The 18,838-nt window shown below is 49.0% G+C and overlaps 1 protein-coding gene across 1 annotated transcript; it reads left to right on the forward strand.

Annotated features, from left to right (window-relative positions):
* Positions 1–1,458: 1,458 nt before the first annotated feature.
* Positions 1,459–18,638, forward strand: Cd8b (CD8b molecule). The gene is made up of 6 exons (XM_041642850.1): positions 1,459–1,501; positions 4,285–4,644; positions 7,837–7,923; positions 12,735–12,824; positions 14,461–14,497; positions 17,981–18,638. Exons 1-6 carry the CDS (start codon positions 1,459–1,461, stop codon positions 17,991–17,993), a joined length of 630 nt encoding a protein of 209 aa, XP_041498784.1. The 3' UTR covers positions 17,994–18,638.
* Positions 18,639–18,838: the final 200 nt, after the last annotated feature.

The raw sequence follows: 18,838 nt of genomic DNA on the forward strand, positions 1-18,838 counted from the left end.
AGATCAACCTTCACAGGGTTCACTTTGGGATCAGTGACTTTTACGTGGATTTTAAAAACTGCTGCTGTGTGGTTTTCCTGGGACTATCCACCCTGTGCACATCCGGGGCTAAGTAGAGTCTCTGGGGAACAATGACAATAGGACATTATGGCGGAGACCAGCGGGCTGTCAGAGAGCTGCGCTCAGGTCGTGACCACTTCCCTCTTCCTCGCCTCAGTTCTTCGAGACCTGTCAACAGGGACCCGAAGGAGTGGGGTGGAAAGAATAGCGGCTTTGGACCTTACGGGGACCGTGGTTTTACCCCGCTGCCAGCTTTAGCCGCCAGTGGTGCCCCATTCCCTCTTTTGACCCTTTAGCTCCCAGTGTGCATGGCCTGCCTGGCTGGTGCTTGCTGCCACTCACGGCCTTCTGCAGGATCTTCGCAAGGCTTCATCCTCCTTCTCCCCGGCAGACAGATCATCGAAGATCCATTTTCCCCCTCTCCCCCCCCCCCCACAGCCCTCCTCAACTCACCTCTGCCAACCTCCGCAGGCCAAACCAGGTCTCCCTAATAAGAATTCTCCCCAGATTCTTTATGGGGCTTTGATCTCAAAACTGGTAAAGAAGCCCTGAGGCATACAACACTATAAGGCAGGGCAGGACTGGGGAGACACACAGACACTGCGTGCCCCAATCCTTAGGGCTTTGAAGGTTGGGGTCTGCCTTTGTCTTACTTTCAGGCAAGGGCTGGGCCCCTCAACAGCACCCCAGCTCTCATTTCTCTGTATCAGTTAGCTTTCCTTGGCCCCTCACAGGGTGTCTCCTTCACTCCAGGGCCAGCTGAACTCTGGCACTAGAAGATTCTCTGCAGCTCTCCTTCCTGAGTCACACAGATGTAAAGCCTCTGTCCCTGGCCACCACATCTTCCCAACCACAATGAACTGTCCTCAAACCAAGATGTACCCCTCTTCCAGCCTGCTCAGAAGGAAAAAAAAACGAAAGAGTGTCTGAGTTAGGCTAGCCCAGCTTCACAGAGCCGGGAGTCCTGGAGAATGCTGACCTCTGATTCAGCACTCCCAGCTGTCACCGGGTATCTGGGTTCTGTCTTAAGCCCTTCCCAGGGAAAGAGGTATTACACAGGTGTAACTGCTTGGCCTGACTGAGAGCTGTCACTTCCTGACCAGAAAGCAGAGTCCTGGCAGCCTCTTTGAAAAGTCAAAGCCTTTGATGCTGTCAAGGATGAAGACGAAGGCTGTCGAGCACGCGTGTGTGCGCGCGCACGCGCGCACACACACACACACACACACACACACACACACACACACACACACCATGCCTCTGCCCCTCCCTGGTGGCCCCGCCCTCTTACTGCATCAGCACCCCATCTTCCTTACACTCAGGGTGCCTCACCGGCCTACTCTGGCTCCTAACCCACCCTGATGGAGCCCTGAGGGAGCAGGCATCCCCACGAGCACCAAGATGCAGGCACGGCTCTGGCTGGTCTTCAGTGTGAAGCTGGCAGGTAAGACCCAGAGCGGGGTAGCACAAGCCTACTCTGGAGCAGGGCACTTAGAGCTGGCAGTCTTAGCAACAGGAGGAACAGCCAGGAGCCTGGCTGACGGAACAGGGCAGGCGGGGAGGCACAGGCCCTGACCATGGGGAGAATCCTCTCAGGAGCTCATTTCCCAGAGACGCCTGAGGAACTAGGGCAGACGCCAGCTCTGTCCCACAGCCTGAACTAGAAGGGGAGAGGGGAAAGGAAGAAGAAATAAAGAGTGAGAAATGCAGAACTGACGAGGAAACGCAGTTGTTCAGGGCGCTCACAGCGAAGTGCCCATGCAGCTCCCAGAGGCTCCGTCTGGCCCAGGGTCTGTAGACACACTCTTAGTACTTTCGGGGAAGTGCTTCTAGTGAACTGGACAGACATCGCTGTAGCTGGCTCTGGCAGGGTGCTCACTATGGCCACCTACTCTCCAGTGTCCTCAGGAGTCAGGGTCCTGTGTAGCACGGCTTCCCCAAGAAGCAGCATGGATATTGGGGCTGGCACAGACATGCCGCTTTACTAAAGTCTGTCATTGTGATCGGACCCAGTCAGCGGGCTTTTTAGAGGGAGACTCCTCAAATCTTTGCTGGTCTGGCACCACTTAAAGTCCAAAACTGATTACACAGTTGACGGAGATGGGGCATGCCAGCCCCTGCCTCTGACCTGGTTAGCTCAACTACGTCACAAATGAAAAGGAGGCAATCCAAGCCTCTAAAGCTACTGCTGATCTTTCTAGAAATGCCAGGTCCCTCAGAAAATGGAATCCTGGGCTACCAAACTGATAAAATGAGACCGTGTGTGACTTCAAGCCTGGCCGTGCATGTCCTCTGGGCTCTTTGGAAGGGCTCCTGCTGTCTGTATATTTGTGGCCCCATTTTGTGTGCAGGTTTCCTCAGTTCAGGGGCTCTGAGTTCATTCGCGCAAGGCCTATGGCCTGGGTTTGGGAATGAGTCCACTGCACGCAGGCTGTGTGACCCTGAGTGTGCCTTTCTTTCCCTCAAGCTCTGTTCGCCCCCCCGAAGGATTAAATCAGACAGCACAGGCTATGCCTGATGCACCGTCATACAGACCAATGTCCTCACTTTGGCCAGTGACCAAAACAATACAAATGGCTGCGAGGGCACAAAAACCGTAGCCCCATCAGGGAAAGGGAGATGTAGTGGTACCTGAGCCACAGGGGAAGCTCAGAGTGGTCCGGGGTGGACTCTGGGTTTAGTTCATCACATCAATCCTAGGGAAGGCTGTGATGGGGCCGGAAGGCCTGAGCCACAATTAGAGACCGTGATGGCGCCATTAACTCAAGCAGCTGATTCTTCCCGGCTCACACACCCTCCAGTCTCTGCTCTGTCAGTCCTGTCCTCTGTATTATATCTTGGCCATGGCCCTCGGCTCCAAGCCAAAGAAAAAGGCTTTCTGTTTCAATGCGGGTTTGTTGGAACTCACATGATCTTGGATGTGAAAGAACTTAGTGGGAGACTCCTTGAGACTTCACTGGATGTCTAGAACATCTCCCGAGACCACAAACCTGCTGGCAGAATTCACCTGTCTGCTTCACACAGGCACCGCCATGGTCCAAGTATGACGACCTGTGTAAGTGTGTCGCCATTCACGTATGATTTCTCTCCTTTTCTTCCCCCTGAAATTCTCTAGGTAGTGACCTCAGGCTGACCTCTCACACAAAGCAAGCCTCCTGACCCAACTTCTCAAGTGTACACCATCATGCCTGCCTTTTTTTCTTTTCTTTCCAATCCTCAGAGCAAGCAGGACAACCGCAGCAGGCCTAGCTGATCTTCTTCACAGGAGACCCGGACTTGGTGACCTCTGAGGTCCCATGACTGCTAATGGGCAAAGCTGTCTGCACAGCCATGCCTGCAACTCCTTCTGCCTGCCCAGTTTTTTCATCTGAGACAAATGGACTGTCAATCTGGTCTCTGTAATGACTGCCCTTCCCTGAGGGGCAAGAAGTCAGTGACAGGTCCCCTGCGGGACCTACCAGGGTCGGCAGCGCCTTTAACTAGGTCCAGAATCTCACGTTGTCCAAACTAGTCTTTCACTGGGCCTGTGACTCCAAAGTCCTCTCTCAGCTTGCCCCATGTCCTTTTGACTGCCTAGAGCTACCAAAGACTTATTTCTGCAGAGCCACTGCCAGGTGAGGCGGGCAACTGGCCTTGGCTTTCAACATTGGCTCTCTGAATTTGAATTCAGTGAGACTCCAAACAAGTTAACTTCATGCCAGTGTTTGCTCATGTGGGGAAGGGGGATAAACATCCTGGAGCCAGTCTGAGACTAGCTTAAAATGATTTACGCCCAGAGCCACAGGTGGCAATAGCTCATCAGCCAGGGCCTCTGCAAAGGCGAGCACAGTGAACCTCCCGTGCAGGCAATGCCTGTGAATTTGAACACACTGACTGGTGTTAACACCCGGCTCTTTCTCCAGGCACTCTTCTGTCGTGGCCTCCAGTACAAACTCACCATGATTCCGAGGCCCCACCACTGCGCACAGAAATGTGTGCTAGTGTTTTCTGTTCCTTCTCCTTTCTAGGGGTTGAACTCAAGAGATCAGGTTTGATGGTAAACACCTTTAGCTGCTGAGCTATCTCCCGAGCCCTACTCTTTTTTTAAAAGCAAGTTTTCATGTAGCCCAGGTTAGCCTTGAACTCACTGTAGCCAAACTTGAAGTTCTGATTCTCCTGCTGCAGCCTACAGAGAGCTGAGACTGATGTGTATAACCAGCCTGGTTTACTTCTTCTGGTTTCCTATAGCTCTCTGGAGCAGCTCTGCCCTCGTTCAGACTCCTGACTCCAAAACACTTCTAACCAGTCAAACGTTAGAAATATCCTGCGAAGCTAATACCCTCTCTAAGACCTCACTCATCTACTGGTTGAGACAGCGCCGGGGATCCAAGGACAAGCGCTTTGAGTTCCTGGTCTCCTGGAATCCTTCCAAAGGAGTTGCTGTGTATGGTGAAGGGGTGAAGAAGGAGCACATGATTGTGTTTTCACATCTAAGCCGGTCCAACCTCAACCTCACGAGACTGAAGCTGGAGGACAGTGGCACCTACTTCTGCATGATGATCGGGAGCCCCCAGCTGATCTTTGGGAAAGGGACAGAGCTGAGAGTGGGTAAGAATGCTTTCAATGCTATGAAGGAGCCTGCAAGCATGTGTACTCACGCACACACACACACACACACACACACACACACACACACCCTCACTCTGAAGTCATGAATAATCATGCCACCTCTAAGACTAATAGGAAATACACAGAGAGGTACCCAGGCCAAGCAACCTTTGATTGCATGTAGCCGTGTCCCTTAATGCTGCCATCCACCCAGCAAATGGTATATTCCATTTATATTCCATTTGCACTTTGGATGGGAAGCAGATGAGGTGAAAACAGACAGGTCAGTCAAAAGTGGGTGCTTGTGATTCCGATGGAGACACAGTGGTGCCTCTGCCCTTACACAATCTCAGGAACCCTGAGTGTAGATACAGACTGTCAGTGCCTGGGCACACACACACACACACACACACACACACACACACACACAGAGAGAGAGAGAGAGAGAGAGAGAGAGAGAGAGAGAGAGAGAGAGAGAGAGAGCACTTGCCCTGAGCATTCTTTGTGGGGTTCTATGGCTCAATTCCACTCTTGGGGCTTCAGGGAGATAAAGAAACTGCACCCCAGGCCTAGCCAGGCTACCAATCCATTGCACGCCTCCCCCCACCCACAGCCTCAATTTCCTAATCTGTACAAGGCAGCTGCTGGCCCACCTCTAGTTCTCGGAAGCTGTGCTTTTGTTAATTAAACGATCATATGCAGAAGTACCTTGCAAATCATAGACATGATTTTGTTTTCTGAGAGGAATTTAAGTAATAAGAAATAAGTGAAATGAATTTCACATTTTATTGAGCCCAGATTACCGAAACAGTATTAGCATTTTGGCAGGTAACCTACTTTTCATACAGGGCATTTGGTGCCTATTTTCTGTGTAGCACATTTCTGTTCAGACTAGCCACCCTAGACAGTAAGGATTCACCCCTTGGGGTGGAAAGTGATCATTGTAGATTCTGTCAGGCCAGAGGTTGGCTGTGGTTCTTTCTCCAGCTCAACCAGGGCCGGGCTTCTCACTGTCTTGCTTCCCACTCGCCTGAGGGCTGAAAGTCACAAGAGCACCCCAGCTAGCCCCAGAAGTAGGGTCACTCGGGCTAGGGGGTATAGAGATGGTTGGGATAAGGCCAGAGTTATAATGAAAAGCAACAAGGAAAACAAAAATAGGGCGAGGTCTCCATAGCCTCGCTACTCTCTGGTCTTATATGGTCGCGGTTCCGGGAGGAGTAAGGTCAGGTTGCGCTTGTTTTTTTGCTTTTGTTTCTATGATCCCCATGCCTTCCCAGTGCTTCAGCGTCAGAGGAAGGTGGACATGAAGTAAAAGCAGGTAATTTTTCTTCTTTACCTAGCCTGGTTGCCATGTTTCTGAGTCCTGTGTGCTGCCCAGCTGCCCAGGATCAGCAGTGTCTTCCTGGTGACAAGGGCACCCAGAGCCTGAACTTACCTGCCAGACTGGAGGGTCCAAGAGTTTTAGAGGAGAAGCTTGGGTGGTTTAGAGAGTGTTGGGGAAAACAGGCTTCATTCAGGTCCTCAAGTACACTATGGGTTCCAAGGACCTGTTCCCCCCCACCAAAAAAAAGAGAGGGAGAGACAGAGGGAGAGAAAGAGTTGAACTCACAGATCAGGAGGAATGAAGGAAACCTGACTTAGAGCAAGATGAAATTAAAACAGAGAAATCTCATCCTGTCCCGATCGCCCCCAGCAGACCCAGGTTGCTGTGCCAGTCAAGAGCCTGGAGCAGCTCCAGCTAGCTTCCCGCTAGGCTCGACACAGAACAGCCAAGAGACTCTTGCTTCTTTGAGTGTGAGGTGAGGCAAATGGACTCAGTTTAGGGGTCAGGAGCACAAAAGGACTCAACACCTGGCAGGTCCAGACCCTTGGACCTTGTCACTGCTATTGGCTGTCACTTTACAACAGCTCCCTGGTGCCAATGGCCAAAAGCCTTGTAGTGACCTAATGCGGTTAATGCTTTGTCAGAGGTGGTATGGGAAATGATCTTTCGGTTTTTCCTAGTCCCTCTACTACTTCGCTGGATGTAGGGTACAGGAGATTCGTTTCCTTGGTTAGCAAAATTTAAGGGTGGGTGGTCCGGCGCACCGCACCTCATAACCTCATGGTCTCCCGTCTCAATGTTTCAGCCCCACTGCCCTCGCCCTCCCTCTCCCAACCCCTCAGTGTGAGATGAGGAAGGGCCGTCTCAGAACCTCATGGTCTCCCTGCTCAAAGTGTCAGTCCGACTGTCCTCTCCTATCCCTCTCCCAGTCCCTCGGTGTGAGATGAGGAGGGGCCATCCAAGACAAGGAGAAGGGCCTGGAGTCCCAGCCTTTCACTGACCCACCTCTCCTAGCTGTGGTGCTCATGTCGGAACAACCTTCTTCTTTCCATCGGCTTAGGGCCTGGCAAGGAGGCTGAGAGCTTGGTCATGCAAAGGACCAAGAGGTCTTCTTTGCTTTGTCTTGTTTGCAGTAGGGTCTTTCTACATAGCCCCAGCTGTCATGTAGACCAGATGAGCCTCCTAGAACTCACAGAGATCCACCTGCCTCTGTCTCTCAAGTGTTGGGATTAAAGATGTGTGCTGCTATGCCTGCCTGGACCAAGGACCTCAGCCCAAGATCTGCCAAGCATAGTCACGCCTTCTGCCTGCCTGCTTTGCTAGGTACTCTGCTCTCTTGAATCTCACAACAAAATAGAAACCACCATCTTTATGTTTTGTTTTGTTTTGTTTTGTTTGGGGGTTTTGTTTGTTTGTGTGTTTTTGTTTTTCAAGATTTCTTTGTGTCACTCTGGCTGTCCTTGAACTCACACTGTAGACCACGCTGGCCTCGAACTCACTGAGATGCGCCTGCCTCTGCCTCCCGAGTTTTGGGATTCAAGGCGTTCACCGCCACTGCCTGGCAGTAGTCATCTTCTTTACAGCAGATAGGAAGCTGAGGAACAGACGACAGCCCAGGCTGCACAGTTGTTGATTATGGCATAGTTGTTGATTATGGCTCATGTCTGGTGGCTCCACAGCCTCTCTCCAGGACACCAAGCTACGCCCATGTATAGGCTCTACATTCATCTGAGAACTGAGAAACCAGATCTGAATTCTTGCGCTCTGGGACCTGATGCCCTGTGGCAGCCCTGGAAGGAAGGCACACAATCTGCCTGTGAGAATTGCTGCTTACGTGGCTGACATATGGGTCTTGCTTCTTTCTGTAGTTGATGTCCTTCCTACAACTGCCCAGCCCACCAAGACGACTGTCAAGAGGAAACCGTGCTCAGTCCCCCCATTAAAGCCCCAGAAGGGTAAGTTTTCCATCGTTGCACCCACAGAAAAAATGGCAGCTCCCCACTTTCACTCCCCCCTTTTTCCTTCACCCCTTCCCTTCTCTGTTACAAACTCTTGCCGAGTCTTCATTCTGCTGTCTATTTCTCTAGCTCTAAGCTGGTGTCAACAAAAGGGACGATGAATATGCCAGCAAGTCACAGTCTAGTGAGGCCACACTCACAAAGCATCCCAGAATAAGACGTTAAGGAAAATACAGTCACCCAAACACCGCACACAAATGCTCACAGCCGCACAATTCATTATAGCCAGAGAAGCAGACACACCCTGATGTTCCTCAACTATGCACAGGCAAACAAAACAGGATACAGGGGGCTGGGGATTTAGCTCAGTGGTAGAACACTTGCCTAGCAAGTGCAAGGCCCTGGGTTCAGTCCTCAGCTCCAAAAAGAAAGAGAGAAAGAGAGAGAGAGAGAGAGAGAGAGAGAGAGAGAGAGAGAACAAAATCCAGACAATACACGGACACATAGAGAATGAAGTACTTGGGCTCACAAGATGGCTCCGAAAGCAGCAGCTCTTGCTGCCGAGCCTGACTGTTCAGTGCAGGAGACCCACATGGTAGAAAGAGAAAACTTACTCCTGCGAGTTCTCCTTTAACTTTCACACGTGCACACCACGGCACTCAAATGTGCACACCATATACCCAGTCAATTAATAAATGTAGTTTAAAAAAATAATTAAGTACTGTCTAGGTATGGCAGTTCATGCCTGTAGTCCTAACATTCAGGAGGCTGAGGCAAGATCACAAGTTCAAGGTCAACCTGAGCTATTAGGAGAAGCCCTGATGAAGAAGAAAGGAAGAAAGCAGGAAAGAGTGAGTCCAGATGTGGTGGTGCACATCTGTAATCGCAGCACTCAGAAGGTAGAAGCAAAGGATCAGGAGTTTAAAGCTATCTTCAACTGCATACCATATTTGTGGCTAACCTGGGCTATGTAAGACCTTGTCGCAACACCTTCCCCCCAAATAATATACTGATACATGCTTATGTTTGGGTGAATCTTGACAACACACAGTGAAAGGTTAGTTATGAAAACCAAAAACAAACCCCACAACACATTTTAACCAGGTGGGGTGCCCCATAATCCCAGTACCCAGGGGCAGAAGCAGATGGATATCTCTGAGTTCAAGGCCAGCCTGGTCTACCAAGCAAGTTCCAGGCCAGTTAGGGCTACATAGAGAACCCTATCTTGACAGCAATGAAGACCATAATTTGTGTAGCTTCATAGATGTGAACCGTCCATGGGGATGAAGGTCACAGAGACAGAAATAGATAAAAGGCTACCTGAAGGTAGTGCATTGGGGAGCAATGAGAAAATCTTCACAGTACAGAGTTTTGTTTTTCTGGGACTCTCAAAGTGTCCCAAAGTTAGACACCTCTCTAGGAAGATACTAAAAACCATTGCGTATGCTCTAAGTTTTCTCTGAGGCTTGGCTTTTCCATGTAGACCCTGGCTGCCTGGAACTAACATTAACCCAGGCTGTCCTCAGTTTCCCAGTTCTTCTGCCTTAGGCTCACACAGGTTCTGGGAGTACAGACATGTACACCATGCTCAACATTCTATAAACAGGTGGAGTTTCTGGTTTGCAAATCATATCACAATCAAGCTGTCAGCAAACAAAGCTTCCAGGTCAAGCACCAGCGGTTCACTCTCAATGTCTAGCAGAGGAGCTAGCACAAGGGGGGCGGGGGAGGGGTCTGACAAGCTAGCAAGTGAACGCCAGACTTCTCATCTGGAGCAGGCACACGTGTACCTTTGAAGCCATAAGCTCAAATGTGCTCTGGAAAAATACTGACTTCCACCCCCCAAAAGCTGCTGGTGACAAACAGTTCCATCTGCCACTACCCAGAGTACAAACCACATCACCAGGACTACTGGGTGCAGCTGGCAGAAAAGCCCCAGAGGAAGCGTCCCCCGTAGGGTCAGGGAGACAGGGAGGGGGCTGCCTCCTGAGGTCTCCTAGGGGTTTGTGCCTTATGCCTACAATCCCAGCATCTGGGAGGGTGGGGCCAGCAATCAACCAAGAGTTTGAGATCATCCTCAGCTACAATGCAAGTATGAGACCAGTCTGGGTTATTTGAAACCCTGTCTCAAACAAAAATATAAACCCCACAGAATACAGCCTTGTTGGCCTCGTTTTTTCAGAAGGCTGAGGCAGGGGGATTATTGAATTCATAAATTTGAGAGTAGTCTGAGCAACATAATGAGATATTGTCTCAAAAAATAAATAAACCAGGCATGGTGGTTCTTACATGTGATATCAGCACTCCAGAGGATGAGGCAAGAGGATCAGTGTAAGTCTGAGGCTAGCCTGGACTACGTAGTAAGTTCTAAGCCAGGCTGATCTACAGAATAAGATCCTGAATGAAAAAACCCACACATACATGCATCGATATATACACACATAAACGGGAAGAGAGAAGGTCCAAAAAGAAGAGCAAGAGGGAGAAAAGGAAGGAGAGAGGAAGTAAGAAAGGAGAAAGAGGCCTTTATATATAGAGAGGCAGCAATTAGCTGGAATAAATAGCCATGCTCCTCCAACCCAAACAGCATGATGCTTCTCTGGCTTCCACTTCAGGGTGGTCTCTCCGCAGGAGCCTCCTTTGTCACCGCCTCTCCTCCGCTGCTCTAAAACTAACCACTACCTGTGACAATAGGCTCACTTGGACCTCACCCACTGGGTGAGCCTTGGTCAATTCAATTCGCCATGCTGTGCAAGAGTCTCATCCGCACTCTGCCAGCTGAGCTAGGTGCCCAGCCCTGCCCAGCCCAGCCCAGCTTTCTCAAAACTACAGAGTGAGAGGGAGCGGTGAAACCACTCCTTGCCTTCCGCCCTCTAAAACTGAAGCTTTCTGTTAGCGCTGTCCCTGGCGCATAGTGCATGGTATGCACCTGGCTGAAATTCTCTTCCTCGGTCGCCTGCAGAGGGTTTTCTGGACTTCTCAACCAAGAACCCAAACCTGGGGCTTGACTCTGCACCTCCGCCCTTTAAGGAGATCAACTACGGGGCTGATCTGAGACTATTGAAGACGGTTCTAGAACTTTTTTTTTTTTTTTTTTTTTTTTTTTTGAGACAGGGTTTCTCGGTAGCTTTGGGACCTGTCCTGGAACTAGCTCTTGTAGACCAGGTTGACCTCGAACTCAAAGATCCGCGTGCCTCTGCCTCCCGAGTGCTGGGATTAAAGGCTGCGCCACCACCACCCAGCTTCAATAGCATGCAAAAACTAGACAAATGAATAGATATCCAAATCACAGAAGAACGATCATGTAAGTGGCTAATGCAAGCAAACAGGCCAGAGCCCACTCAGAATTAGGACTGAAGTAAACTCTAGACTGATGAAAGCTAGAACACCATTAACAAGGGCCAGTGAGGTGCCATTGGGCAGGAGTGGAAGCAGAGGCACCTGGCAGTCTAATGCAACCAGAATGGACAAAGTCTGTGGTTCTGTAGTCCTCATTTTCAGCTTCTGCCTCAGGAAGGCACCTGCGTACAGAAACGTGCCAGAACGTTCTCTACGGGGCCGTTTCTAAAAGTAAAGAACGGGAGACAGCTAAGTTCCCGCTGGCGGCTGTCCCCAGGACCTCCTGTGTCTCTGCTGGGGAAAAGAACATGCCAGTGTGATTAAAGAATCGGGAGAGATGCATTTGCAGGGGGAAAAATGAATACAGTACAACCCACTGTGCTAAAAAGGAGAAACTGGGGGGCCGGGGATGTAGCTCAATGCTTGCCCAGCATACACAGGCCCTGGGTTCAATCCCTAGCCCGGCAGAAGTGGCCATAGCGGCCCACAAGTGTAATTCCAGTACTTGAGAGATGGAGACAGGAGAATCAGAAGTTCAAGACCATCCTTGACCACAGTGAAGTAGAGACCAGTCTGGGGTACGGGAATCTTTGCATTTAAAATCAAAACACAAAGACAGCGGTCAGGGAGATGATTTCTCAGGGCAGAGTGCTGGCAGTGAAAGCATGAGGCCCTGAGTTTAAACCATGAGTGCCCACATGAGAAGCTGGGCACAGCGACAGACACCTGTACCCCAGCCCTGGGGGGGTGGAGACAGGAGACCCCTGGGGCTTGCTGGCCTCTGGTCTAGCACCAGGCTCAGTGAAAGATGCTGTCTCTCTCAAGGGAACGAGGTAGGAGGTGGTCGGGCAGGACACCTACCATCCTCCTTGGCCCTCTGTGCTCACACCCATGTGCACACAACACATACTCGTATGTATATGAGCAAACAATGGAAACTGTGCGTGCCTGTGAGTTTAGATGTGAAGGGGAAGATTATGAAATTATTAATGTTGTTCTCTGAGAACTCCAACCAGGTGTAAAGAACAATGAAAATATAGCTGTATATCATGAAATCCAAATAAAGGGTTGTTCTAATGAATAGTGAAATTTTATTACTAGGCATGAGATGTATCTACTTCCTTTGAACATAAACAACTCCCAGTTTTACTGACACTTTAAAAGTATGGATGTAACAAGACATTTTCTATATAAAATTACCTCCATGTTATTTAAAGTGAATTTCAAAGTCGACCAGTAGGAGGTATGCTAAAAATACAATCAGTGGGGTTACCTTCTGGTAGGGAAGTTCGACCGATCTCTGTGAGTTCCAGGTCAGCCAGGGCTACCAAATGAGGGCTGCCTAGTGAGACCCATGTCAAAAGCAAACAACAAGTCAACCAGTGGCACCCTCCGGGAGGAGGGCCTGCCCCTGCCTATGTCGCAATCCGTACTGAATACGTAACATGTGTCATGTGTGTCTTTTCCAGGCATGACGTGTGGCCTCGTTACCCTCAGCCTGCTGGTGGCCTCCATCCTGGTTCTGCTGGTATCCCTGAGTGTGGCTGTCCACTTTCACTGTGAGTTGACGTTTCCAGGATCTTGTGAAGCCCCCATTTCCCTCCCTGAAGTGTACCTAGGCGTACTTCCTTCACTAGGGCAGCAGAGTAAAGGACAAATTTGCCCCCCAAAAACCGCATGGCTCTGCAAATGGTTCTTCCTGTCTTTGAGGGACTTTGGGGGAGGGCAGCAACTTGGACCCGGGGCTTATTGGATACTCTCTCCCATGAGACACCGCCCCACAGACCCAGGAGGCCAACGTGAGCCTCAACCTGTGTCTGCAGTCAGATAAACCCTAGGCTCAAGCCCACTGAAATACTCCTTCCTCAAAAGACTTTCATGTTGTCATCAATGGGTCTCAACAGCACACCCAAACATAGAACTTTGTCACCTACCAGGGATGCAATCTGTAATGTCCTCAGGGTCCCTGGGCTGCATAGATGGGTGCTTATGGTCGGTAGACATGAAAGCCCAGTGCCCCAAAGACCTTATCTGTGGCCTTTGTGTGGTGTCCACACCCCTGCTCGGTGGCACTGCAGGGAGACTCACGTGGCTGTTGCCCCCTGTGCCCTCGGCTCCTCTGTCCCCCCGGGCTCTGCAGGCACTGGACTCATAGAAAGGACAGGAAAGCAGAGGAGAGGCCAGACCAACTGTGGTCCCTCTATTCACCCCTGCCACCTTGAGTACATCCCTTTTCCTCCCTGGGCATCTATGAAGGGACAAGAACATCAGAGACACCAGCCACATCAAAGGCTCTCAACTCTTCCAAGGTCGCAGCATTCTGTGAATTTCTGACAGTTGTGGGTCCACTCCCCAGAGAACTGCAGCCAAGGGCGTGGACACTTTGGCAGACTATTATCCTCACCCACAAACCTGTGTACCCCGTTAAGAACCCCAGTGGTCGGGTTGAACCAAGCACACGGGCCTGCAATCCCAGTTCTTGGGAGGTAAAGGAAGAAGGATTAGGAGTTTAAGGCCAGCCTGGCTGCACAGTGAATCTGAGGTTTGAGGCCAACCTGGGCTACTTAGGAACCTGTTTCAAAAACAAATAAAAACGTTCTGTGAAGTAAACAACAATACACTTCTCTTTCCTGCCTGCATCCCATCAGGAGCACACATGCGCTGCTTTGGATGCCCTCTGAGGTCTGGTGCCTGGCCTGGTGCAAAAGGCAATGACATTTATTTTGTGCTATTGAGATTCAATCCCAAGGCCTTGTGTCCCACCACTGTGCTAGCCCCGCCCCCTCCAGTCTCCAGGAAAGCTTATTTAAGGTACAAACTGGAGCAGAAGAATTCCATTAAAACTCTGGCACTAACTACACAGCTTTTAGGCAAGTTGTTTGACAATTCACAAGCTCTGTGCCTCAGTTTCCACACACGTAAGATGGATATAGTAGTAGGAATAGGATCTGGGAGCATGTGTCAAGGCTGTTAAAAATGTGGGATGAATGGATGAATGAATGAATAATTTCAAATATTTTTAACCTATAAAAGCAAACAACAACAGAAGTGTGAAACGTGAAGAATTTGGGGCCCACCCTAGTACCCTAGATGTGGTGTTGGCTAACCCTGCTATCTTCCTCTCGGACTCTGTAGACTGACCCTAGCTATTGACCAACCAATGCTGACTGGTTTTTCTCTGCTCTGCTCCTCCAGGCCTTCGCAGGAAAGCCAGAATTCGCTTCATGAAACAGTAAGTGCTGATCTCCAAAACGTCACGGGGGCCTGAGAGTGTGGATAACTGGGCAGAGAGCTTGCCTAGCACGCCCAAAGCCCTGGGTTCGATCCCCGGCACTTACTTGGAAACCAAGTAGAGTGGTTTACTCCCATCACCCCAGCACTAGAAAACACAAAGTCACCAGGCATGATGGTGCACGCCTTTGATCCCAGCAATTGGGATGCAGAGGCAGGGCAATATCTGTGACTTTATGAGTTCCAGGCCAGCTAGAGCAGTTATACAGAGAAACTCTGTCTCAAAAAACAAAAATAAATAAGTAAATAAATAAATAAAAATTCAAAGCCATTCCCTGCTATATGGTACCAGCCAGCCTGGGCTACAAACCCTACATCAGAAATAATTAGCCAGCTACATCTAAAATACATGAAAAAAAAAAAGGTCCACTATATCTATCAACTCTTAGCAAGAGCCCGAGGTTTGTATAAGACAGAGGCTGTGGTTTATCCTCAACTGCAGGTCTAGGATCTCATCCTCAGACTCAGACAGTGTTCTTGCCTTTGATTTGTTGTTTTGGGACAGTATTTGATTTGTTGTAGTTTTGATCCTCCTGCCTCCACCTCCTGGTATATGAGCACTGAAGATGAAACTCGGGGCTTGGTGCACACGGGGAAGTGCTCTGCCAACAGCCCGGCCCAGCCTTGGATCTGATGTTTATCTTCAACAGAGAAGCTGTTTCACATCTGTCTGACATACATATCAATTTGCTCCTCAGAACACACACACATTTTGTTATGTTTTTTAATTGATTTTTATTGAGCTCTACATTTCTCTCTGTCCCCCTCCCAGCCTCTGCCCTTTTCTTCAACCCTCCCCCAAGGTCCCCATGATCCCAACTTACTCAGGAGATTTGTCTTTTTCTACTTCCCATGTAGATTAGATCCATGTATGTATCTCTTAGTGTCCTCATTGTTGTCTAGGTTCTCTGGGATTGTGATTTGTGGGCTGGTTTTCTTTGCTTCATGTTTAAAAACCACTTATGAGTGAGTACATGTGATAATTGTCTTTCTGTGTCTGGGTTACCTCACTCAAAATAATGTTTTCTAGCTCCATCCATTTGCCTGCAAAATTCAAGATGTCTTTTTTATCCTGCTGTGTAGTACTTCATTGTGTAAATGTACCACATTTTCCTTATCCATTCTTCGGTCAAGGGGCATTTAAGTTGTTTCCAGGTTCTGGATATGACAAACCATGCTGCTATGAACATAGCTGAGGACATGTCCTTGTGGCACGATTGGGCATCCTTTGGATATATACCCAAAAGTGGTATTACTGGGTCTTGAGGAAGGTTGTTTCCTAATTTTCTGAGAAATTGCCACACTGACATCCAAAGGGGTTGTACCAGCTTGCATTCCCACCACCAATGCAAAAGTGTTCCCTTTTCCCCACAACCTCTCCAGCATAGGTTGTCATCAGTGTTTTTGATCTTGGCCATTCTTAGAGGTGTAAGATGGAATCTCAGAGTTGTTTTGATTTGCATTTCTCTGATGTTGAGCATTTCTTTAGGTGTCTTTTAGCCATTTTTAGATTCCTCTGTTGAGAGTTCTCTGTTTAGGTCTGTACTCCATTTTTTTTATTGGATTATTTGTTCTTTTAATGATCAATTTCTTGAGTTCTTTGTATATTTTGGAGATCAGACCTCTGTCTGATGTGGGGTTAGTGAAGATCTTTTCCCATTCTGTAGGCTGTCGTTTTGTCTTGTTGACCATGTCCTTTGCTTTACAGAAGTTTTTCAGTTTCAGGAGGTCCCATTTACTAATTGTTTCTCTCAGTGTCTGTGCTGCTGGGGTTATATTTAGGAAGTGTTTCCCTGTGCCAATGCGCTCAAGTGTACTTACCACTTGCTCTTCTATGAGGTTCAGTGTGGCTGGCTTTATGTTGAGGTCTTTGATCCATTTGGACTTGAGTTTTGTGCATGGTGATAGATATGGGTCTATTTTCATTCTTCTACATGTTGATATCCAGTTATGTCCGCACCACTTGATAAATATGCTTTATTTTTTCCATTTGATATTTTTTGCTTTTTTGTCAAAAATCAAATGTTCGAAGGGACACACATGTTTGAGAAAAGACCATGCCTCCAAATGAAGGAGGCAATAGAGCCTTGTGCTCAAGGGAGGGACAGGCCTACATCTGAATTGGCGGCAAGCATCTTGCCCACTGAGCCTCTCTTCAGCCCTGACTGCTGTTTTTTATGGACTATTTACGATTGTAGTTTAGATGATGAGCAAGTTATGCTTTTTGGGCTGGGATCAGAAACCGCCTTCACCTACCAGACAAGAGTCATAACTTGAGGGTTTCTAAAACTAGACCTCCGGAGAGTTCTGTGCAGAAGTCTCCCCTTTGGGACTTCTGTAGAGAGTCATTCTAATTCTGTCACTCCCGAAGATTTGTCCCCACGTGTCCTTCCATTTCCACCTGCTCCCCAGTGACCTGACAATACCATTCTTGAAAAAGCTGGAGATGGAACCCTGAGATTTGGCAACTAGGAGTTCTATGGACTAGTGAGGCAGAGAGTGTGCACAGTGTGTGTGTGTGTTGAGAGAGGATCTCAAAGGCTGGCCCTGAGCTCATCTTAGACTCCTGATCCTGTAAAGTTGGTTTGTGGTTTTCAAATCTTTAAAACCCCTTCTAGTCCAGCCGTTATGGTCCAGGTCTGAACACAGCAGTCCTTGGGCCTCACAGAGCAACTATTAGCTAACAAGCTGCAACTTGAGGCAGGCAGTCCCACCTAGTGCTGTCCCAGAACGTCCTCCCAGCAGTGGCCCTGTGTGCACTGTCATCAGATCATCTTAGAAAGTGCTTCAAAGAGCAATGTCACTCAAAGCTAGGGGCTTCCACCAGTCTTTCTAAACATTTCTTTACCGTGTGTGTACATGTCCATTACGGCAGGTCAGAACAGCTGGTCCTGGATATTGAACTCAAGTCATCAGACTTGGGAGCAAGCACTTTAACCCACTGAGCCACCCTACTGGCCCCAAAGCTAGAGAGGTTTTAAATTATATTTGTGTGTTGGACGGTGGTGGCACACACCTTTAATCTCAGCATTGAGGAGGCAGAGGCAGGCAGATCTCTGAGTTCGAGGCCAGCCTGGTCTATAGATCAAGTTCCAGGACAGTTTCTGAAGCTACAGAGAAACCCTGTCTCAAAAAGAAAAAAGCAAACCCAAAGCAAATTAGGGAATTATATTTGTGTGTTATTTTGCTGTAGTTTGGTTTTCCTTGTGTTGTTTATGTTTTTCGGGTTTTTATGTTTGTTTATTTTGTTTTTTTGCCTTTTAGCCTTTTTAATGACAGAAATGGGCCCTAAAAGCCTCCTAATATAAAGCTTTCAGCCCCAGGCAGACCTGCTTCCTCCTCCATCTGCCATTGTTTCTGTTACAAGACATGTCGTGTCACTAGCCTGAGAATAAGAGTCTCACAACTTGCTGTGTCTTCCCAGGTTTCACAAGTGATCATCGCCCACAGCACTGATATCCTGCCGCAAAAGGACAATGACAGTGTTCAGTAAAAAAGCAGATCTAGACAAGTGAGAGAGGGATTCATTCAACGGTGGAGACTCCACTGCCTTGCTCAAGTCACCTGCCTTGAACTGCTGCAAATACCTCCGTGGAAGTCATGCATGGGGACCACGCGACTGTTCACCTGGAGTCTCCCGGAGAAAACCCCAGAACCCAGAGTCACTCACAAAGTGTGCCGAAGAACCAAGAACTCCCACCATGGCTCCCCTGTGGTTCTTTTACCCTTCTTGGACTGGACCTTAGATGGTGGCCTTCCAGTCACCATCTTCGTAAGTTGCTTGAACAGGCAGCATTTTTGGCTCTTTGACCCCTCATGGAAAAGAGCTGGGGGCAACCCTGGGTCTTCCCAGAGAAGACTGCCCATCTTCACAGGGAGAAGCCAGCTTGTGAGTTGCTGGGCTCTTGGCAGCCATCTTAGTCTCTCGAGACGTCCTGTGGGGCTGGGAGCCTGTTAGGTCAGGAGACTTCTACTTCATCTCCTAGTAGGAAGTTCTTAAGCTTCGCTTCTTCCTCTCGTTGCTTGGATATTTCTTTCACTCTCTGGCGTTTTTATGAAAATGTCATGGCTGTAAAAATAAAGTCCCGTGCTAAAGACACAAGCGCTTCCTGTGACATCCAAGGGTAGCCCCTCTACAGCGAAAGTGTTGACTTTAGTCAGAAAGAAGTAACAAGCATTGGGAGTGTAGAACTCTAGCCTAAATGCACAAGGGTTTAGTCGCCAGCCCAGGGCTCAGGGGTTTATTTTGTGTGTCCTCATCTTACATCTCAGACCCTCATTT

The sequence above is a fragment of the Microtus oregoni genome, unplaced genomic scaffold (assembly GCF_018167655.1).
Source record: "Microtus oregoni isolate MIOR12 unplaced genomic scaffold, Mior012 000002F_ref0000024, whole genome shotgun sequence".
Classification (NCBI taxonomy): domain Eukaryota; kingdom Metazoa; phylum Chordata; class Mammalia; order Rodentia; family Cricetidae; genus Microtus; species Microtus oregoni.